The sequence below is a fragment of the Rosa chinensis genome, chromosome 2, assembly GCF_002994745.2.
Source record: "Rosa chinensis cultivar Old Blush chromosome 2, RchiOBHm-V2, whole genome shotgun sequence".
Classification (NCBI taxonomy): Eukaryota; Viridiplantae; Streptophyta; class Magnoliopsida; order Rosales; family Rosaceae; genus Rosa; species Rosa chinensis.
The window spans coordinates 59,847,856-59,871,940 of record NC_037089.1 but is presented as its reverse complement, the minus strand read 5'-3'; the positions used below and the strand labels follow the sequence as shown (position 1 = coordinate 59,871,940).

The following is a 24,085-nucleotide window of genomic DNA, read 5'->3' as shown; positions in this document are numbered from 1 at the left end:
CCCCAAATTGTCTCCTCTGTAGATTGATTGATCTAGGGAGAAAATATCTAATTTAACTAGACAGTTTTGTTTCATGTGTGTGTATGATTTATGTACTGTTGGCAATTGTGTTCATTGCTGTATGTTTTTGTTTTCCCCATGAACATAGGTAGAAGTTGACTAGTTCGCTAGTCTGTTCATGATGACTTTGCCTCTTTAAATCTATATGTAGGTTATTTTGTTGGAGTTCCATGCTCGTTGCCTCTTTGGTGACCAATTAATAGAGGGTTTTGATCATAGCTCATTGCTTCTGTAGCTTATTTCCAACTGTGGAATTCCGGTTGGCCGATCCTCGCTGATTTCTTTGCGATAATGTGGTTAAATGGTGGACGTCGACAGTTTCATGCAGTTTCTTTTCATCATACAGGCAATTTCTTTCCTACACCAATTTGAATTTAAACTACTAACTACCTCATTCAGTTTCTTTTGTTGATCAGTTTCCCCTTTGGGCCTTTTGACCATATTATCCTTTTTGCTCCCATTACTGCATATGGAGACCCAATAGCAATTTTTGATCAGATCAACGTCTATATTGACACCGGAAGATGTCCCACATTCCAGTTGCTTCATTTGATCTATTTTCATCAAGTTGCTGATGCTGTTTATGGCTCTACTCATCTTTACCAAGCAAGAGATATCTCAATCCAAGACTACAATGGTCAACTACAATCTTGGCTCTTTCCTCGGTTCAAAATTTTGTCCCAATGAGTTTTATCTGAATAAGGTTTTAATGAGACCACCTTTAGAATAGGCTTGAGAAGAAGTGAAGATACTTTGGCCACTTCTTTCAATTGGTTTATAAGTTTGATTATGCGATTGTTGTAGGTAACCAACCTAGTTAGTAGATAACTGCTTATGTCCTGGCTTTCACTTTAGATTGCGTGTTCCTTTCTATTATCTCTTAAACTTAGGGGGGGGGGTGAAATTTGCACACACCTAATTGCAAACCACACATCCTTTCATTTTTTTTTAATAATATTTCAACTCACATCTTTTTACACTTCCTAAAATACCCTTAAAGTCAGATTTTCCATTTTCTGTTTTTGGGTCCTCTCTCTCTCTCTCTCTCTCCTCCAAAACCACGACAAAACTCTTACCATTTTTTTTTGGGCTAATGAACCATCTATTCGATCAAACTCTTACTCCTCTCTCTCTCTCATCAACTTAATTCAAAATCCCAAATACCAAATGCTATTAACTAAATTTGATGATGCGTGGTGAGTATATTGGGCGCCGCACTCGGAAGCATACTCACCGGAATCCGATGAAGCATCTACAACTCCATTTCTGGTACCAAACCTGAATCTGACCCAGTGGCGGTGTCTGTATGGGTGAGATAGGCGAGAGCGAGGGGGCGGTCGGCGGCCTCGGAGATGTGAATCGGAAGCTTCTTGTTTCTCAAGTACATCTCCTCCAACCTTAGCTTTTGTCACAAAACAAGGCCCATGTCACCCAAAATTTCTCTGGGGAATTCTGGATAGTGGGTTTGTGTTGAGCCTGAATGATCTTTCTGCCACCAAACAAATCAAAGAAGTGGCAGAACATGTTAGAACTAACAGTCAACTCCAAAAGAAGAGAAGGAAATAAAGTTGTGATCTTTATTGTTAGAAGAGTTACCTTGTGTTGGAGTGTAACGGTTGGGGTGAGAAGGGAAGCCATGGAAGAGCTGCTGCTCATCTAGGTTCTGGTCTATTTGGTTCACCACGCACTACTCAATATAGTTACTAGAAGAAATTAACGAAATAAAAGAAAATAATTCCAAGATCCAAAAAGTTTTAGAAATACATAAAGAGATTGAGATTGAGATTGATGATAATGGAAGCACCACCGAACTAAGAAAGAAAGGTCAGAGAGAGGAGGGAGAGAGAGGACCCAAAAAGAAAAAAAGAAAAATCTGACTTTGAGGGTATTTTAGGAAGTGCAAAAAAATGTTGAGTTGAAATATTATTAAAAAAATAAAAGGATCACATACTTGAATTAGGGGTGTACAAATTTCACTAGGGCCGGGCACGGGCCGGGCTGACTTTATATTTCACTGGGCCCGGGCCCGGCCCGTTTTTTACGGTTCGGGCCTAAAGCCCGGCCCGTTTTTTTACGGTTCGGGCCTAAAGCCCGTTTTGGCACATTCAGGGACCGGCCCGTTTACTTTAGGGCCGGGTTTCCGGGCTTTCGGGCCCAAAAACCAGCTTTTTTCTTTACTCTCTGCCCACATATACTTGATCCACATTCCATTAATTTCATGATTTCAACAAGTTGAAGTTCAACACACTATTCATATCCAACATTCAACCTACACATTCAAATATATGTAGAGTTCATTATCCAAATTCAAATACAAGAAGGCCAGAATATTGATTGAAATCAAATACAAAGTCCCAATTCATTGAATTGAACACACAGTCCCAATTCAAATACAAAGCACTCACAGTCCCAATTCAAATACAATGTCCCAATTCAAATACAGACTTACAAAGTCCCAATTCAAATACAAAGCTGCAATTCAAGTACAAAGTCCCAATTCATATACAAAGTTGCAGTTGAAATAGAAAGTCCAAATTGGAAGAAGCAATTTAGCAGTTTTTCTTTCTCCAGTCTTCTAAGCATTCAGCTTGCTTTCAGCAAAACCTTCTATCAATTGGCAATCACGATACCTACACCAACCAATATACAAAAAGTCGAAAACTATTAACCAGTGACTCAATAGAGCAGCTCACCTGACACAGCAGCTTATCGTAGATCAAAACCAGTGACTATCAACTTATTGTAGATCAAAACCAATACACAGCAGCTCACCTGACTTCTCAGCCAGCTTCTATTTTTTTGCCTTACAAGCAGCAGCCTTTTTTGCTGATTGTTCACTGGATTTCTCTTTCGCATAATCTGCCATTTCATTAAAACACATTAAATTAACATTGATTCACATCAAAAAGTGAAAAACAATAGCATAGAAGAGTGATTAAACATGTAAAGAGGAAACATACCCTCTTCACACAACTCATAGAACTCCATCTCCTCGATTGTTGGGAAAAACTCAATACTTTGAACGTTCTCTGATTTGATCCAATTCTGTAAGCATATTAATGCTTCAACAAATTTAGGAGTTAGAGAACTCATATAAGGATCAATTACTATATTCCCGGTGCTAAAACACGATTCGGAAGCAACAGTTGACACTTGAATTGAAAGAACATCCCTTGCAACAAGTTGGAGATTAGGATACTTGGAGCCATTAAGCTTCCACCATAGTAAGATCCTGAACTCAGTTGCTCTTGGAGGCTTTTCAAATGGATCCAACAAATACCTATCTACCTCACTCTCCACGACAACTTCACAGCTGTTTTCTAACTCCCTCTCCCAATCATCGAGCATTTCAGCCATTTTGCCTATCATATTCTTTGTTGCAGAATTGCTAGTGCCACTGCCAATATTCACAGCCTCTCTTCCTCGATTTTTTTGACCGTTTTGAGCAGCAGCCAATGAAGCATACAAATTTGTCAAGGATACCAACAACTCCTTCAATTCAGCTGTTTTTTTTTTCGCAGTTTCAAAGTCAAAATGCAGGTGCTTCACCAAATTATGCTCAACATTCCTAAGTTTGTATCTGGGGTCCAAAACCAATGCTACTAACAGCAGCTGATTCACATCATCTATGTTATCAAAATACTTCCGGAACTTTGCCCTCATCTTCACAGCCATCTGAACCATAAGCTTCTCACCTTCACTTCCATCTTGCATTTCCGGCGTCCTAAATAATGCATTAATCTCTGCATTTACAACAACAATATAGTGAAATGCTCTATGTGCAGTAGGCTTAGTAGATGCGCTGATCCGGAGTGTGGCATCATAGAAGACTTTCAAAAACCCCACAAACAATTCAGCCTTCACCCAATCTTCGTCGTTTGGAGGCCCTATCCTCTTCACAGGTTTCCTGCGTTTTGCCTCTTCAAGACTAGCTTCTTCTTCTAATAGTTCCTCATCCTCATCAAAATAGCTAGAATATTTCACATCTTCTTCTTCTGCTAGTCTAACAAATGCCTTTCTTAACTAAATTGCAGTCTCTAACATCAGGTATGTAGAGTTCCATCTTGTTGGAACGTCGAGAATACACACCTTCGTGCATTCAGGCACTTCTCTTTCAACACACAGCTTAAATACATCTAATCTTGAGGAAGAGCTCCGGACATATTTCACCGCATTCCTTATACTAGCTATGGCTCTTTCTAGTATAGTCAAACCAGATTTCACAATCAAGTTTAAAACATGTGCAAGACATCTAACATGCAAATGCTTGCCTCCCAAAACAGGGGGTATAGCCCAATTACTAATTTTTCTCTTCAAATAATCAATGGCAACCTTATTTGCAGATGCATTATCAACACTCATAGTCAACACTTTATCAATTTTCCACTGAACCAAACAAGTTTCAAGCATTTTTCCTATGGTTGTGCCCTGGTGATTGGAAATGACACAAAAGTTCAAGATTCTTTTGTGCATTTTCCACCCACAATCTATGAAATGGGCAGTCAACACCATGTAGTTCACATTTTGAACCGATGTCCATGTATCGGTAGTGAGACAGACCCTATGCTTGCTTAATTCCATTTTCAGCTCCACTTTTTTTTCAACATACAATTCTAAAAACTTTCTAACAATGGCACGTCTAGATGGGACTTTCCAACGGGGGATAGCTACTTCACAAAAATGCCTAAACCCAGGTTTCTCTATATGACTAAATGGTAGTTCATCAATAACTATCATTTTACAGGCAGTTAAAGTACATGCATCTTCTGTCCAGGTTCTAGACACTAGACTATGGGAAGCCATCCCATCGCTAGTTAAAGCTTGTTGCCCCTCTATATCAGCCCTACCAGGGTATTTTTTGCACACAATCTCAATATGCCTTCTTAATGTGCTAGTACCACTAAAAGAAGAATCCCCAGCTAGGTCAGTAGAACAATACCTGCACTTTGCTCTTACTTCACGTCCAACTTCCTGCTTCTTTCCATCCACCACTTCCATTATTGGCCTATCAAACTTCTCAAAGTGTGCCCAGACGTCGGACCTGGTTGTGACCTTCAGTGTCTTGACTGCCTTCTTCTCAGCCCTCTTCCTCTTGCTTTGTGGTGCTATTGGAGGAGGAGCAGATGTCGGAGCTGTAGGCTCAATCGGAGCATCAAGCGCTCTCGTTGGAGCTGTCGGTGATGGTACAATAACATTCCCGTCAGTAGCCATGCTACAATCAAAACAGGAAGAATATATGAACAACTTCAAGCAAAGAAAACCACAAATATCATCATAGCTACACCAACTATAGAGACTATCAACGCCCAAACACTTTCTTATGGAGTTAACTAAAGTTGAATCAACATTCATCACAGAAACTTCAATCATTTCAAATCGAATCACATAAACAAAGAGCGACTAAAGAGGGACAAAAGGAGTACTTGCCTACTTGGTGCTTGGTGAGCTTTTCGCGACTGGCCCTGGACCCTGGTCTTATTCTTCTACACTTCCTTGAGTTCCTTCAACGCAGCTTTAGAGTAAGATCACCGAGAGAGAGAGAGAGACCTTGAATCCTTGATACGGAGTAGACTACAGCGGATGAGACTCAAAGGAAGTGAAGATCGATTGAAATCGTGAATGAGTGAGGAAAGAAGAGGAAGAAAGGAGATCGAGTTCCAGTGGTTTAAGAAGATCGAGTGAAATCTTGAATGAGTCAGGAAAGAAGAGGAAGAAAGGAGATCGAGTTCTGGACTTCTGGTGGTTTAAGGAGATCGAGTGAAATCGTGATTCAAGACGGAGTGAGTGAGTGACTGAGTGAGGAAAGAAGAGGAACTGAGGAAGAAAGGAGATCCGAGATCGAGTTCTGGACTTCTGCTGGTTTCAAGGAGATCGAGTGAAAATGTGAAATCGTGAGGAAATGAGGAAGAAAGGAGGCGGAGTGAACAAGGACTGAAGACTAGATCGAATGGAAATTAGGTTTGGCCGTTTGGGACTTCGGGTCTTTGGAGCTGAAGACGAAAATCTCGTGTGTCGATCCTAGAATAACAATTTTGAGCCTTGCATTATAACCACTCATATATAGACACATGTATCCTTTTTATGTATACGGGCTTTCCGGGCTTTTGCATTTCTAAAACTCAAGGCCCGGGCCCGGACCGTTCTTTGACTTTCAAGGCCCGGCCCGGCCCGTTTATAGGAAAATAAAAATTGGGCCCGGACCGTACGGGTAAGGCTTTGACAGGCTGGTTCGGGTTTTCGAGCTTAAACGCCCAGCCCTAAATTTCACCCCCTCTAAACCGAACATATCCAATTAAAAAAAAAAAGAGAGTAGAAAGTAGGGACACAAGCGTAATAAAGAATAATGAATGGTACCCCTCGGGTCTAAAGAATAAATGACAGACTTAGGGTTTCAGCATATAAAAGGCAATATTAAAACCCCACAGTCTCTTCTTCACCAAAACCCTAAATTTCTCATCAGAGCGGCCGGAGCAAAATCCTAACAGGTACTCACTCTCTCTGTACTTTCAGTTCCTCCTCTCCGCCGTAAACTCATCATTGATTTGATTTTGATCTCCGATCTGGTGTGATCTGGTGCAGGGTAAGAGGAATGGCGACGGTTCCAGGGCAACTGATATGGGAGATAGTGAAGAAGAACAACTCTTTTCTGGTGAAGGAGTTCGGCAGAAGCCACGCCGGCGTTAGGTTCAGCAAGGAGCCCAACAACCTCTTGAACCTCCACTCCTACAAGCAATCTGGTAAAACCCTAAATTCCCCATTTTCAATTTCATTTTTCGGTTTGTTTCGCTTGGAAGTTTTGGTCTTTAATTGCGGAATTGGTGCATCGATTAGGGTTGGCGAACAAGAAAACTGTGGCAATTCAGCCCGGTAAGGACCAATCTGTGCTGCTGGCGACGACTAAGACCAGGAAGCAGAACAAGCCTGCTGCTCTGCTCCACAAGTCTGTGTTGAAGAAGGACTTCCGCCGAATGGCCAATGCCGTCAATGATCAGGTAAACAAATTCTCAGGCTTTGATTTGATGTTGGGTTTGTTTATATGCTTGCAACTTTATGCTGCTGTGATGAATTTTAATGTGTATAGAGAATGCAGAATGCATTGTGTATTTCGTTATCTGTGTTGATCTTATGGATAAGAATATAGTAAGAAGAAGGGTTCAATGAATACACTTGGCTTCTTGAGAATGCATTATCCTCTATTAGTTAGATTGAAATAGTTTGTTAAATCTGTAAGCTCAAGATTGAAATAGTTTAGCTAAAGCGTCTGATTGTTTTACTAAGAAGAGGTTTTTAGCTTATGCTGCAGCTATGACACTTAACATGTAAGCAGAACCAATTATAAGGCTTTTTTTTGTTGTTGTTGCAATGATGAGCTTTAAGCAAGGACAGTTTATATTGGTTTCTTCAATGGAACAAACTAGTTGCCTTCGATGACTTATGAGTTTGCTTTTTACTTTTAAATTAGATCAAGTTTTTTTGGTAATCCATCATTTATTATGTTTAGTTGACTGAGTACTTTTATTGGAAGATGCTTGCATCTCTGTTCTGCTGTGTTGCCCCCTAAACATGTAAGAAGGCATTTGTATCAGGGTTTTTATCAATGAATTCAGTTGTTATGTTTGGATTTGGAAGGGGCTGATACAAATGCCCAAATTGGTGATCCTGAATAAATTAATGATCCTGTTAATTTCATATGTACCTAGCTTTATGTATTTTCTGTCCCAAATTTCAGACTGATCTGATCATTTTGTATTTCATTGGGGTAATTTTATGGATCTTTATTTGCACTGTGGGTAATGTCATTATTTCTTGGCTTTTAATTTTGGGTTTCTCATTGCAGGTGGCAAAGAACTTCTACCGGGCAGATCTGAAGCATGCAGCCCTTGCAAGGTTGAGTGCTGTTCACAGGAGCCTCAAGGTTGCCAAGTCTGGTGCGAAGAAGAGGAACAGGCAAGCTGTCAGAATCTATGGCAGGAAATGATTTGGAAGGGGCTGATACACTATTGTGACCTCGTGATTTCTTTTTTGGGGATTTGGGTTGTTTTTGAAACTTGTGTACTATTTATTTTATTTAGTTCGGTTTGCCTAATATTATCGGATAATGAAATTATGGTATGCCGGTAGCCCGGTACTTTGGTTGAAAGTTGAATGATGCAATTGTCATCTCTAATTTACACTGCTGAAAATTTACGATGCTCAAATGGGCTGGTACTCAGTGTTTTCCTAAAACTTGTACATAACGGAGTAGAATAAGGGTCTAGCATCATGGACTAGAATAAAATGTGGTTTACAGTTAAGACCTTAAAGTTCTAGCTGAAGAACATGTGTTCTATTAAATCAAATGTTGAATGAAATGAACTGTTATAGATTGGGGGCTAAAATTATTCAAACAATTTCTTGAATTCACTAGATCAAAGAATTTATGTGAGAACCAGGTACAATAATAGGCTAGTCTACCAACATATAAGGAGGCACGCAGTTGAATTAACAGCATGTGTCTGCAAGCCTGTGTAACTTGTGTTTTTATGGTCTGAAGCCTGAAGAACTTCCCACCACCATCAAGAACAAGTTCATCCTCATCCGCAAATCAAGATGAGCAGCAGGTGGTCTTCTGGTTAACTGGCTGTCCACGCATATGCACAGTAGATGGCTTGTTAGCACTCATCGGTTGAGTAGCAATCCTGCAACCCCAAAGAAAACAATTTACGACTAGATCAGAAAGACAGTGATCTATCCTAATGCCCTCATCCGAAAATAACCAGATTCATGGAGAAGAACTGACCTATTCTTTATCTCTGTAACCATAGTCATGAATGCTTGGTCTACATTAGTGGAGTTTTTGGCACTTGTTTCCAAGAACGGAATTCCTAGCTCATCTGCAAATGCCTATAAAACCAGGGAAAGAAGAGAAGGATTTGAACTACATATAGTTACTCAATTTGATCAATGATGCACTTATTTTAACTCATATTAACACAATGTCAAAGTAAGATTAATTAGGAAGAACCTTGCTGGCTTCAGAAGATACCACTTTCTTGTCAGCTAAGTCAGACTTATTTCCAACCAGCAGCTTGTTCACATTTCCAACAGCAAATTTATCAATTTCTTGCAGCCAGGTCTTCACATTGTTGAAGCTCTCTTGATCGGTGACATCATAGACAAGCTAGAAACAGGGTCAAAAGATTAATTGCAAATGACACATTAGTGAGAGTTACCCCATGGAAAAGTTGCAGAACCACAGTTCTTCATTATGGATAAAGGGGAGACCAAATACATACGATAATGCCATGTGCACCACGGTAGTAGCTGCTTGTAATTGTTCTGAAACGTTCTTGACCAGCCGTGTCCCACTAAACAGAGAAGAAATGGAGATTTCATAATTTCAGGGTAAGGAGAACTTTCTGATTTCCAATCCAAAAAATTAAATATACTTACAATTTGAAGTTTAACAACCTTCCCGTCCTGCTCCACTGTTCGAATTTTCTAAATAGAGGAAACAAAGAGATGAAATCACTGCCATGACATCAAATAACCAAACATCAGAAGCTCTATGTTACATCGATATACTTACAAAGTCAACACCAATGGTACTTATGTAGCTGTCAATGTAAGAATCATCCTACACAAGTTGAGATTGGAGTTGTCAATAAAACAACAAAGAAGGGCATATGCAATGTAGATTTGCATTTAGGTTATCAAACACTCTTCTAGTCATTGGAAAGTTGCAACAGATAGATCTGTAGCATACAATTTTACTTACCATGCCACCGTTAACCATGGTGTATCTGTATCACTAACACTTAAATAATAATGTATCACGATATGCTTCTAGTTTTGTACTTAATTCAATCACTCTATGAACCATGATATAGATTCTCGTGCATCATGAGTATGTGCTTTGGTTAATGGCGGTGAGAGAAATGCACACAGATTAGTGATGGTAGAGATACCAATTTAATGTGCGTATACGGGAGAGGGTACTATATATAACTTCAGAATATGATCAACCAATATGTAAGCTGTAAAATTGTTAAACTTTTTACCGCAAATCTCAGAAGAAGGCAAGACTTGCCAACGCCAGAATCTCCAATGAGCAAAAGTTTGAAAAGATAATCACTGCGAGATAGGGAAAAGAAACAATTTAGAAACTCAACCTATATGCTTGGTTATTAAGAGAAATGACGAGAAGACATGAAACAAGCATCCCTGCACATCTGAACATTAGTGTTTGTTCAAAAAGCTTTACATAAGTTGCATTAAAACAAACTTATAGATACAGAGTCTCAGCAGATTAAGATTTTCCAACAAGGCACCAAGCCCAAAATGAAAATTACATATAGCTTCTGGAAATGGGATCTTCAAACAGGATCTACACAAATCTACTTTTGCTAAGAATCTCTACAATTTATGCAAGAAATGCTGGAAAACAAGCATCTCTCTAATCAACAAATAGCAAATCAAAGACACCCACATGCCGAAATGTTACAAACAAGATCAGTGCTCATTGAAAACCATGAAAGCCTGTAAAAAATTCTGGGGTTGACCAAAATGCAAATCTCAATCACATTAAGCATTAAGCACAATCCACAACCGAACCAATCACAGTGAAAACTAATGAAACATGTAGACATGCATGCACATGTTAATTTGAGAAAGAGAACATATTAGAGAGATTACTATTCAGGAATCATGACTTGGGTGATCGACGAGGAAGACGTTTCAGAAAGCAAGCGTGGAACTTTTCAACAAGTGGGCGCTAACGTAAATGGAATGTTAACGATCGAGAAGGAGAGAAGGAGAAGGAGGGGACTTTGGTTGTGAATTTTATATGTGGTGGGAAGAGGACAGTTGTGGGAAGAGGACAGTTTATGCGTCACATTGACATGTTCGTACGTCTTACTCAGCCGACAGCTAGGAAGATGACCCACTAAAACATTATTTTTTTGGGTGTTCGCCTAATAAGCTCTGCTAAATTATAAAAACAGTTTTTATAGGATGGTAAGATACACATAAATTTGACAACTGAAAACAAATGTATAGTTTTAACTTGTTATAATTTCATATTTTATATTTAATACATGTGGTTGAAACGCATTTGTTCTCTTATGCTGTGAATATCGCCACACATGCGGGGGCGTGTTGAGAATATATACATTCCACATGGGAAAAATGAGACATTGCCTATGAGTTTATAAGGATTTGGGCCACTCCATCCTATTCCTTTGCATAATGATTGAAGATATGAAACTCTTATTGAAGGTTATTTTGATAATTGACATTCTTGTGGAATCAGCACAGACAAAATACGTGCATGGCCATTCACATACTAAATTGAATGTTTTACGTTGTCATAAATTTTCATTTAACATCTAAAATGACTTTTTAGTCTTTTATTTTTAACTTTGATATGTAAGAAGAAATTTACAAATGAGACTCATTTACGTGCATATGGTTATTTGTATTAGCTTTTTAGGCACATCTAATTTTGCAATTAATTATAATCAGTGGCTCCATGTATGTACAAATGAGACTCTTCCACACATGCATGTTATTTACATAGTAACTTATTAGACAACGAAATTTGCTATATACATAATTGGCATTGAAGAATTTAAGAGTTGCATTTCGTTTTGTAGTTGGGGATGCATTCCTTTCTCCTATCCGTTGATACACTAAATTCTAAATTTTATGCCAAAACCTAATCTAGATAATTAATGCGGGATAGGCTTGTGTGCCTACTAACTCGATATGCATTAGTTTTATGGTAGAGAGTTGGGGGGGAGGAGGACTACAGGAAAATAGGCCATTTACGGCGCGCAAAAAACGTCGTAAATGACTTTTTACGGCGCGCAGGCATACGCCCATATAGACTACGTCGTAAAATTGAATTCAATTTTATTGAAGTATCCTTAACTGCAAAGAAACAAAGATATGATTGTTGATTCATATTAGTTCAACGAACTATAACACAGAGGTAAAGGTAATATAAAATTGTTGCAACTTTACAGTGGAAATTTAACTTCTTATCTCAACTATACATTTTCTGAAGAATATTATTCTCAGCAGCAGTGACTCTACTAAGAAAAGGTGAAACCCCCTGACATTGTAATATTGGGATCAGATGAAAAGAAAAAAAAAATCAAAGAAATTGGTACTGATATACAGATGAGCACACCTGTTAAATGATGATTTCTACACTTTTAAGTCTTAGTACTACATAGCCTCTTGCTTGCTGAACCAGTTTAAGCATCAAGAATTTCGTTTTCCCCAACTGTCAATACAAGGAGATATCATCTCATATTACAAAATATGGAAAGAACTGCTCCAGGAAATATAGACTAAGGGAGGAAACAAAGATAAAGGAAAAACAAAAAAAAGAAGAATGTGAAAACAAATGGTGTCGATTATGGAGATCCAAACTGTTATAAAAAAGGCTCACCTTCAAGTGTCCCATTTTCACTTGGCCTATGTAAAGCAGGCTATGATGGATCGTAAGCACACATAAAATTCATTATCTGAAAACAAAACAAGATTAAAAATCAGAAGCAGTACAGCAAAGTTGAATCATGAATATATACTTTGACAATGACTCTAGGGACACACAATTCACATTGGCAACCTAAAAAAAATATATCCCTTGAATCATGAATGTAAGTTGAACTGGAAGAAAAGTAATAATTATGTGAAGACCAAAAGCAATAATATTATCCAATAGAATGGTCAATTCTGATCCATATGTATTAGAAGCCATGCAGATCTTAAATAAGACTCTTGTATAATTATGGGAGGAAACAAAGAAAAAGAAAAAAAAGGGATCTAACCCAATTGAGGAAGAAAAGTACTGAAATCTTTACCAGAAGTCTGAATGGCTCTTCAGTCACTTTTGCAGCTAGACCAAGAAGACAACATTCTTATATTGGTGATATTTGATGACTGTTTGGCTCCAAAACCAGCTGGTGTGCAAACAGTCTCTTTTGAGCGTGTGATTGCGCAGGCGTGCCAGCACCGCTGGGTGCAGTCGTTGGGGTAGTCCCTTGACCTGACTTCTTCTTCAAGAGCTATGGACGAGGAGAGCACCAACCTCGTCACAGGGTTCTTTTCTTGCCTTTTGGGAAAGGACTTTTGCCTTACGGGTAAGGACTTTGGTTGTGATCTCTTCGGTCACCCAAAATCGATACTCAACGTTGTAGGTTGAGCAGAGCAATCACTGGAAAGTTCTGAGAAAGCACGGGGTTTGCTAAAGCGTATCTTTAGCTTCGCTGGGTTGCGAGGGCGTTACCCTTGCTTCGCTGGGTGTATCGGTGGCAGTAGTACTGGCAGTCGGCTCGCGAGGAGACTGGGACTGGAAGTACGGTCGCCGGGTTGATCTGGTGAGGCTGACAGTCAGCTCACAGGGAGACTAGGACTGGCGGGCGGTCAACTAGTTTCAACGAGGTTGAAGGTTTGCTCCGGGGAGGCTTTGTAATCGCTGGGATTGATTGATCAGAGAGAGGTCCTTGATTTCGCCGCTTAACCCTGTACTTATACCCTAGGGTTTCGACTGCTCCTTACCTTAGAAGGATTCTTAATTGAAGTTTCCTGTTTAATCTCTACTACTCAATTTCAATAAGATTTCGTCTCCTTATGAATCACGGCATGGGCGAAGATATAACCCAAACCCGAGTAGTTTTATTTTTGGGCCGCAGGTATCGGCCCACTGGCTGGAACCCACCAAAGGATCTTGCCAAATATACTTTTGGGCTCAAACATTGCCCCCAGGCCCGCTAGAATGTAACTGATTGAAGGGGACTAGAAAGACGTGCCTGTCGCTTGAAACGATGCCATTAATGAAGGTCGCGTCCTTTCGCTTGCGAAACGCTTTCTGTCGCATCGTTTCCCTCGCAAAATTTTTATTTAAATTCACAGCCGCAACCCTGTCATATCAGAAACCCTTCCAGTCTCTTAAACTCAGAAAAAATCCATTTCTGCCACCATCTCCTCGGCAAACACCCAGAAATGGCTCTCCCAAAGAAAATAATCATCGATCAGGAGGAAGAGTTAAACGAAAAAGCTTCTCAAACTTGGGGAATCAACATCGGTGTTCGCATTCGTCTTAAAACATCTATCCATCGACCCCTGCTCTTTCACTTCTCCGACCATCAAACCGTACTAGACCCAGCGCCGCAGGGCATTATCCCTGATGATGCTATAGCTCTATACGGCCTACCCGTCCGTCGACCCATTCTAGTCCTCCGAAGGACTCCTGGAGATTTTAGTGGCTGGGGTGCCCAAAACCATCGAGCCAAAATAGGGCACTGGCCATCCTCCATTAGTGCATCAGAAACTTCCTGGTATCGCAAGACGCGAGCGCGGGATCTGGCTCGCTGGAATGCAGCAGGTATCACACATACTATTGACCTGTGTTTTCATCTTCCTCGCGGGGGCAATCGTTCTCCACTCGCCTCCTTCCTTTGTTTCTGGAATACAGCCACCAACACATTTGACTTCAGATTTGGTCAAATGAGCATCACTCTGTTGGATATCCTCGATATCACTGGCTTGCCCATCGATGGCGAACCTTATGTGCATGGTCAATTTGATTCTGTCAACTTCACCTCGACCATGGCCCAACACGGTCGCAGCACCCACAGTGGTTCCTACCCGCGATGGTTGGCGTATTATAGCCGGGATTACAACGCGACCGGCGGAATTGCTTTTCTTGAATATTGGCTCTGTAAGTTCGTATTTTACACCTCTTCCTGTAATCCCACTGGCACTTGGACTTCTTTAGCGACAGCCCTCTACAACGGCCGCAATGTCGGGCTCGGACAACCGGTACTAGGGGCCCTCTACCACATGCTATACCAAGCGACGATGCATCCATTCGAGATTAACATATCCGGCCCCTTCTGGATTCTGGACTTCTGGATCCAGACTTACTTTCCATTCTTCCGCCATGATGACATCCCGCTACTTCCACTTGCCGATCAACTCTTAGGTCGATGGTTTAGCCGCGAAGCAAAGTACTCTTCACCCCCTATTCTGAATGTTTTTCTTATCTATATCTCTTGTACAAGATGCCATACTGCGACATCATTCTGGGTAGAAGATTCCCGTCCTTGCTTGAATATGGTTTTCTACCCGGTGACCCTCGCTACCCTGACTGCGCTCCCCTGGCTTTTCACCGCTCGATCTCCTGCTCAGATATCAGGATTGCCGCCGAAGAACTCAGTTACGAGCTTTACGCCCCTAATCACTTTGCCCGCCAGTTCGGTCTTGTCCAATTGGTACCGTTTCCTTTATATGATGCTTGGAACTTTAACACCTTGGCGCAGATTTAGGCCCCCTTCTGGGCCCCCGCTGGTAAAGAGCATGCTCGCGCTAGTTGATCTTCCTGATTGGGCCAAGACCATCGACGCTGTGGACGGAACCGAAGAAGGATACGAGATTTGGTGGCCAGAAGTCTCCATCAATTACTGGACTCAACCAGATGACGAACTCTTTGCAACTTTCTTCGGCGAGCTGAGGAACCCCTATCCTGTCGATATTGAAATGCTCGCTCGCTTCTCTGAGGACACTACTAGACCCCGGCCTCTTCAAGTGGTCCGACCGGAGCGAGCCCCTCGCCAGGCCCAGGCTGGTATCGTGATTCGTGAACCCCCTCCAGAGGTAAATACTGTAACTTCGCCCTCTATACATTTCCTCATTGCTCTCCCTTTACTCATACTTCTCTGTATCAGGGGAGCGCACAGCGCCCTCGACGCCTGGCAACCAGCGCTTCCCCGGTTGCCGGACAATCTGGAAAACAGAAAGCGGTGCTAACTGAACTTGAAGCTGAAGATTCTTCTTCTGATGACAACGACCCACAAACCGTAAGAACCCTCTACCTTTAGGATCATGCTTCAGTGGGTTAAGCTTTAACTTCTCAATTTTGACAGGTCGCAGCTGCTCTGGCTCGCAAGCCCAGCCGCTCGGACCCTCGTACTGACCCATGGGCGGAAGATGAACCACCCGCTGACCGATTGGTAAGAGATAGGGAGTCCACACTAGAAATTACCCATGCTTTCGCCCAAACTCCAATAACATTTTCACTCGCAGGTTCGTCGCCGGTCCTTTGGACACGCTGGAGAAGGCTCTTCAGCTGCCAGTCAAGGAACGACTGTTTCACAAGCGCATGCGCCTGTGGACCCTGGGAACCTTCCACCTCCTGCCAGCACCGCCGGCGATGTACACTCGGCTTCAATTCCTGTGCAGATCATAGAGGATAGTTCGCCCGAGCTGGAAGAAAGCACAGCCCCTTCGGATGTGCCACCTAAGGAGCCAACTGCCGCACGATCCCCAGCACAGGTATTGTTAATGCTTGAAGGGACTCTTTTAACCTACACAATGAAAAAACGCGCATATATAGAATGCTTGTTGTATTGGTTACTGCTCGTATTAATGGAATGCGAAAAGAATTCGATTTGTAGCGAATACCAAATGGTAGAAAAACTCAATATTCCATTAATGTGTATGAACATGTAAAATATTGGTAGATGTATATGTGGATCTTATGGCCATATAACACGCACAATAGATAGTGGCAAGTGTAATGGGTGTCCATATAAATTTGTGGGAGTAGTCCCGGTGACATCGTATGAAGCGTTTGTGAACTTGGGGCTTAAGTAAAGCATGTTGGACATGATCGAGCAAGTTGGGTTGTTCGAGCAAGTTGGGTGTAGTTGAGTGTGTAGGCGTTGTGCGAGCATGCGAGGCGTGGCCCAAGCGCAAGTCGTGGCCATACTCGATACCCAAGCGAGTCGAAACCCGAACAAGTCGTTTATCCGAGCATGTTTAATTAAGTCATAAGTGTCACAAGCTTCTAGATGCATGTCACAAGTAATTGAATTTAAGCATGTATGTGTGTAGCATGTACTTGTAGTAAAGTTGCTAATAACATTTTATAGGCATGCTTAAGGGTCATGGAGACATGCATAGTCATGGCATCGGCGGTAGCTCAAATTGTAAGAGCGAAAAGATAAGAGGAAGGCACTTATCTTATGCCGATTTGAGGTTCATTGCTTGTGGCGGATAAAGTACTCCGATAATGTCCGTCAACTCGTAGTTGAGGTTGGATGCTTGATAGAAATAATTGAATTTCCTTGCCACAAAATAGATGATCATTAGTATGTAGATTTGTAAAATCAACATCAATAATTTGCATATGTACTTTGATAAAACAGTAATCAAAGTGTAAAAGCAAATGTAGTGGTTGAAAATAATTTGCATATACATCCATTTTTGCTAATTTCGACAGCTGGTTTACATGATGCATATTTGTGTACGAGCAAGCATATCATGGGGCCAATAGTGACGAAAATAACATGCTTGCCTGTCAACATTGTGTTGGGAAGACATTTGAAGGCACACGATGCCCATGAATCACAAGCCATTAAATATGAGAGAGCATGAAATAATCTGTGAGTTGACGTTTAATCAATTATCAATGACAAGTAGAAGCCCAGATCACGTGTGTAGAGATATGCACCTGATGCTTAATTGTAACTATAATAGAATAGTTAGAGCAAGCAAATAAGTAGTGTGCCGCTGAAGTAAAATTCAATATGACCCAAAGTTTGGGGGACGGTGGTGACTCCGTCTTTTCCCTTTCTCTTGGACTGGAAGGCTGATAGCTCCGCGACGATGAAGCCCACTTGATTGGTGGTAGGGAGCCAAAGTGAAATGTCTGCTCAACCTCTTCGTGTGACACTTGGATACCGCATTCTTCTTTGCATCGCGAGCACAAAATCACGGGTGAGATCCGATTATTAGTTGATTCAATTTTACCTTTGGCGGGTGTCTCATCCGTGATGGACTTCTCATTCTGTTCGTTTGAACCCAAATCCAGAGTTGGTTTCCGTCGCTGCTGGTTGGTCTAGTCTACATTGACCATGTTGATCCCAGTATCTGGAAAGGGATCTACGTCAACTAGTGCCGCTGCTGTGACTGGAGCCTCTACCTGCAAACTACCGTTATTAAGCCATACCTGAATCTGGTCTTTGAGCTTTACACAGTCTGCGGTATTGTGATTCCACAAGTTATGGAACTTGCAATACTTCTTCCCTTTTGTACATACATGTACACTTGCAAGCATAATTAGCTATAATGGGCCATGCTCATTGTACCGCCAAAGGTACCAATTCCAACCAAAGGAATGACATGCAGACACACCGCCAGACGGGCCACAACCTCAGTATCGGACCACCCCCAGATCGCCACCTACGCGCCGCGCCGCGCCGCGCCAAGATGGCATCAGAAGCTTCTGAAGCTGGGAACTGAAGCACATCAGTCCCCACATCGAAAACAAAGACAAGATCAGTCCATTCCTCACCTATAAAAGGTTCTCTCCTCTCTCCTCATTAATTACGCATTCAATACTTACCTACTGTTACTTTGTCAACATAAATACATTGACTAACTTAGGCATCGGAGAGCTGAAGACCGCCCAGCGCGGTCTCCCTCTGATGCCCATTGTATTTTACTTGACAAGTAACGGGAACTACCATACTAACACAAGTATCGATCCGCCCACCGGATCAGCGTTAACTAAGGTCCAGCTACCGCTAGACTTTCAGACATTAACATTGGCGCCGTCTGTGGGAACCCATGAACTAAAGGTCATCCCACTACAATCACCATGACTAACGACAGCGGGGGAAACACTGAAGAGCAGGCGGAGCTCCCCGCCATTCCCCAACCTTCCGACCCCGTGATCGGCGTTAACCGCGCACTATTCACGACCCCGGCAAACCCCGGCGGTGAGGCAAATCCAGGCGGCAGCCGCCCGTCAGGCCAGGATCTCGTCACCATGTACGAGATAGCACTGGCGGATCTTCATAAGGCAAACAGAGAGCGTGAGGAGGAGCGCAAGGAGAAGGCTGAAGCCCAAAGACAGATGGCCGCGCTCATGACACGTTTTGAGGAACTAAAAAACACTTTGGCGGCCACCAACCGCCCGGCACAGAGCGAGCAGTCACGCAGCACCAGGCGTAGTCGACCAAGCGCCGGCACAATGGTGCCAGTGCCGGTCGTACAAATGCATGTACCGCTGAACCCACCTGGGTTGTCGGGAATGGGACCGCCACCCATACCCCAACTAATGTTAGAACAGGTGGCGGAATCACTTCCGCACGCCAACCGCTCGAATGCCAGGGCAAGGACTGAGGGTGATCCGCCCATACCTAGGGGCAAGCCAACTCGGCAGGTCAGTCAGGCCGATTCCGCCGGCGATGCAACCGCCCAGCTATTGGAAAGGATGCACCAACTGGAGCAGAGGTTGATCCGGGCGAAGACGGGCGTCCCGGCGTCAACTCGGAACCCGCTATTCACTTCCAGACCCGGCCCCTTTTCCGCCGCAATCCTGCAGGCTGTCAGAGCGACATATGCAAAAACCCCAAAGATGTCACAGTATGGCGGAATGACCGATCCCTTTGTCCACATGGACACCTTCAAGAAGGTCACCAACAACAAGTGGTTCGACGACGCCACCTTATGCCATCTGTTCAGCGAAACGCTGGATTGCGAGGCAATGAACTGGTTTTTTGAGTGTCCGACAGGATCTGTCGGCTTATTCCATGCACTGTCGCATGCTTTCCTCTCCCGCTTCATCTTACTGTCCGCCGGACATCACAATACAAGTCAGCTTTTTGGCGTTAAACAGGGGGAGGACGAATCACTGAAGGCCTTTGTCACAAGGTGGCGGGCGGCAGCATCTCAATGCCGCGACCTAGACAAGACCATGGCATCGGCGGCCTTCAGGAAAGGACTCCTCAAGGGACCGTTCCTCTATCACCTCAATTACAATCATCCCAATGCGACGTACGACCACGTCATGAGTGAGGCGGTCATTCACGCCCAGGCGGAATTCATCACCTATGGAGAGACCCCACCACCAGCAACGCCAACAAGGTCAACCCAACCATCTTCCAGTCACCAGGAAACCGCTGACAAGCCCCCCTCAGCACCGCCAACTGACAAGAAAAGGGAGTGGCAGCAGGGCCACCACCAAACCAAGCGGCAGAAGGGGCAGCATTATTACAAAGGAAACCGCCCAACTTATGGGGATAACCACAACAAGCAGGCGGAGTCCTCGCAGCGGTACGCAGTTTTCACTGTCCTAACGGCCTCATATGAAGATATCTATAATCAGTGTAAGGATCAGATCCCACCGCCACCCCCTCCAAAGTACCCAAAAACAGGCAAACCCAGGAACACTGGCAAGTGGTGCAAATACCACGCGGACAGCGGCCACAATACAAACAGCTGCAATGCTCTCAAAACGGCCATTGAGACTTTGTACCGTGACGGCAAGTTGGAGCAGTTCAAGGTGCGCCAACCACCGCCAGTGATGACCAACGTTGAGACCTTGGGCCGCATCAACACCATCGATGGCGGTGCTCCAATCACCAACATGTCTCACAGGGCAAGAAAGCGTTATGAGTGCGCCAACCACCCAAAGGAAATTTGCAACATCCGCTACGAAAGATCCGCCAAACTCTCAAGATCAGGTTGGGAGCCTATTACCTTTTCAGAGGAGGAGGAGCGCGGAGTACATTTACCCCATGACGACCCATTCTTAGTCGATGCCATTCTTGGAAAATTCTCGGTGGGGAGAATCTTGGTGGACAGCGGGTCCGCTGTCAACGTCATCTTCAGCGGTTGCTACGACCATCTCAAGCGGAACAAGAAACTACTACAGGATCACGAGCCATTGCTCAGCTTCTCCGGTGATGTCACACAACCACTAGGGTCGGATTACATGCGACTAGTTATTGGCACTAGTCCCTGTATGGCGGAGGTGCACACGGAGTTCATTATTGTCGACTGTTTCAGTTCGTACAACGCCATCATTGGTCGACCAGTGCTTAATAAGCTCAAGTGCATCATTGCCGGATACATGCTTTTGATGAAGTTCCCCACGCCCAACGGCACAGGCTGTGTGAGGGGAAGCCAACAGCTGGCACGAGAATGTTATTCAACGACTATGGCACGGTCAACGCGCCGCCATGAAATCCTGACAGTGGGTAGTGACCCACCACCACCGAATATCTTTGAGGATCCCAGAGATGAAGAGAAGAAATATGTAAAGAAGGAGCCGGTCAACCCGGACACGTCGCTGAAGGTTGTCTGCCTCTCAGACGAACATCCTGAGAGGACAGTCCGCATAGGCGCCCAACTAGATCCAGAAGTGGAGGCAGAGCTCACTCAATTCCTACGTGATAACGCAGCCGTCTTTGCATGGTCCTATGCGGACATGCCAGGCATCTCTACTGAAATAATCACTCATAAGTTGACCATCAAACCTTCCTTTTATCCCATCAAGCAGAAGCGGAGGGCTTTTGATGAGGAAAAGTACCAGGCAATCGGACAGGAGGTCACCAAACTACGGGACATTGGATTCATCCGCCAAGTCATCTACCCCCAGTGGATCTCAAATCTGGTAATGGTAAAAAAGCCCAGCGGCAAGTGGCGGATGTGCGTCGACTTCAAAAATCTCAACAAGGCATGCCCAAAGGATAGTTTCTCGCTACCTCGTATAGATCAGTTGGTCGATGCAACTGTCGGACACGAACTCCTCAGCATGATGGATGCCTTTTCCGGATACAATCAGATCAAGATGCACCCCAGCGACCAAGAATGCACCACCTTCACCACCGACAAAGGCCTCTACTGCTACAATGTCATGCCTTTTGGTCTGAAGAACGCCGGTGCAACTTATCAGCGGTTGATGAACGCCATGTTCGCTGAGCACCTGGGAAAAATCATCGAGGTCTATGTGGATGACATGTTAGTCAAAAGCATAAAGGCCAGTGGACATGTGGCAAACCTCAGGATCATAGTAACCATCCTCCTGTCCTATGGCATGCGCCTCAACCTAGAAAAATGTTTCTTTGCAGTCACCGCTAGCAAATTTCTGGGTTACATTGTCAGCGAGCGAGGTATCGAGGCTAACCCAGATAAGGTACAGGCCATCCTTAACCTGTTGGACCCCAAGTATAAGGTGGACGTCCAATGCCTCCAGGGCAAGTTAACCGCCCTTTCTCGATTCGTCTCTCGACTTACTGACAAGTGCGCCCCATTCTTCAAACTTCTCAAAACAACTCACAAGAAGCCGTTCCAGGGCCTAAAGGAATATCTGGCGGCAGTCCCTCTCCTTTCTGTCCCTGTCCAAGGAGAAACACTATTCATATATCTGGCGGTCTCGGCAACGGCAATAAGTTGCGCCATTGTTCGGCGGGAAGGCCAGGATGAACTCCCGGTATTCTACGCCGGCAGGGGTATGAACGGAGCAGAAACAAGGTATTCACCATTGGAACAGCTGGCCCTCGCACTTATCATTGCCGCCAGATGCCTCCGGCAATATTTCCAGGCTCACACGATCCATGTGTTAACCAATCAACCGTTGAGGCAGGTGATGCAGAGCCCTAAACACTCGGGCCGCCTCAGTAAGTGGGCGATTGAGCTCAGCGAATTCTACATAGAGTACAAGCCAAGAACCGCCATGAAGGGCCAGGCAGTAGCGGACTTCATCGCTGAACTGACGGAGCGTCAGCCGGAGCCCGATACTCAAACCAAGTCTGGAACAGAAGTGGTAACCAGTGCAGAGGCAACTCCCCCATAGTCCGATTGGAACCTACACGTGGACGGCTCCGCCTGTGCCAAGGCCCGGGGGACTGAGCGCAGAATACGCGTTGAAATTCAACTTCAAAGCTTCAAACAATATGGCGGAGTACGAGGCGCTCATCGCCGGTCTACTTCTAGCCATTGACTCAGGAGCTGACGACGTCAACATATTCAGCGACTCCCAACTAGTCGTCAACCAGGTCAACGACAGCTTCCAGGCCAAGGACCAGCAGCTAGCGGCATATTTGGGATACTTCAAAACGTTGCTAAAAAAGTTCAAATTTCACACAATCACACAAATCCCCAGGGAAAAGAACGCCAAGGCTGATTCACTGGCGAGACTGGCAACCGTCCAACCACATCAGAGTCCGGCGGACACAAGGGTGGAATATCTTGACAAGCCAAGTATCACAAAAACCCTGGCGGAAATTTTCAACGTTCAAGTCAACCCTAGCTGGATGGACGAGATCATTACATATAAACGCAACGGAACATTGCCAGAAGATAAGGTCCAGGCAAGGCAGCTCCAGCGAAGAGCAACCCGCTACAACATCCAGCACGGCAAGCTTTACCGCCAGGGATTCACCCATCCTAACCTCCGCTGTCTAACCCCAGAGGAAGGAAGGGTTGTCCTAGCGGAAATCCATGGCGGGGAATGCGGAAACCACTCGGACGCCAGATCTCTGACCAACCGCACAATGCGACAAGGGTACTTCTGGCCCACACTGGGTGATGACGCCCGGCGGATTTCGAGGTCTTGCCATAAATGTCAACAGTTTGCAGATCTCCCCCACGCACCAGCGGAATCACTGTCAATCATCGTAGGCCCATGGATTCATTCCACGTGGGGCCTTGATCTGATGGGAAAATTCCAAACTGCCAAGGGTCAGTTCAAATACATCATTGTCGCCATCGATTACAACAGCAAGTGGATAGAGGCGGAGCCACTGACGGCAATAACCACCGCCAAGGTAATTCGCTTCCTTTGGAAGAATATCTATTGCCGCTACGGTGTCCCACACACAATCATCACAGACAACGGCACACAGTTCAACAATGACGAGCTCATCTCCTTCACCACCAACTTAGGCACCAAGTTGAGGTTTGCATCTGTCGCCCACCCACAAACCAACGGCCAGGTCGAAGCGGCAAACAAGATAATCAAAAAGTTGTTAAAAAAGAAGCTCGACAACGCCAAGGGTTTATGGGCGGAGAAACTCCCAGAGGTTCTGTGGGCCATCCGAACAACTCCAACTTCCGCCACCGGAGAAACTCCTTTTTGTATGATGTTCGGCACAGAGGCTGTCTTACCCATTGAAGTTACTCAACCTACCGCTAGAGTCGAAGGCTACTGCCCAGAGACCAACAGCGCCGGCGTCAACTTGGA

At 44.0% G+C, this 24,085-nt stretch overlaps 2 protein-coding genes across 2 annotated transcripts; one reads left to right on the top strand and one right to left on the bottom strand.

Annotated features, from left to right (window-relative positions):
* Nucleotides 1-6,416: 6,416 nt before the first annotated feature.
* On the top strand, nucleotides 6,417-8,243 carry LOC112188137 (60S ribosomal protein L28-1). The gene is made up of 4 exons (XM_024327183.2): nucleotides 6,417-6,545; nucleotides 6,640-6,797; nucleotides 6,892-7,052; nucleotides 7,898-8,243. The coding sequence occupies exons 2-4, from the start codon at nucleotides 6,650-6,652 to the stop codon at nucleotides 8,036-8,038; spliced, it is 450 nt and encodes a 149-aa protein (XP_024182951.1). The 5' UTR covers nucleotides 6,417-6,545; nucleotides 6,640-6,649; the 3' UTR covers nucleotides 8,039-8,243.
* A 121-nt stretch (nucleotides 8,244-8,364) lies between these two features.
* Nucleotides 8,365-10,891, bottom strand: LOC112188136 (GTP-binding protein YPTM2). The gene is made up of 8 exons (XM_024327182.2): nucleotides 10,735-10,891; nucleotides 10,101-10,173; nucleotides 9,629-9,676; nucleotides 9,493-9,540; nucleotides 9,336-9,407; nucleotides 9,065-9,220; nucleotides 8,840-8,943; nucleotides 8,365-8,738 (listed from the first exon to the last, which is right to left on the bottom strand). Exons 1-8 carry the CDS (start codon nucleotides 10,746-10,748, stop codon nucleotides 8,645-8,647), a joined length of 609 nt encoding a protein of 202 aa, XP_024182950.1. The 5' UTR covers nucleotides 10,749-10,891; the 3' UTR covers nucleotides 8,365-8,644.
* Between the last annotated feature and the right edge of the window lie 13,194 nt (nucleotides 10,892-24,085).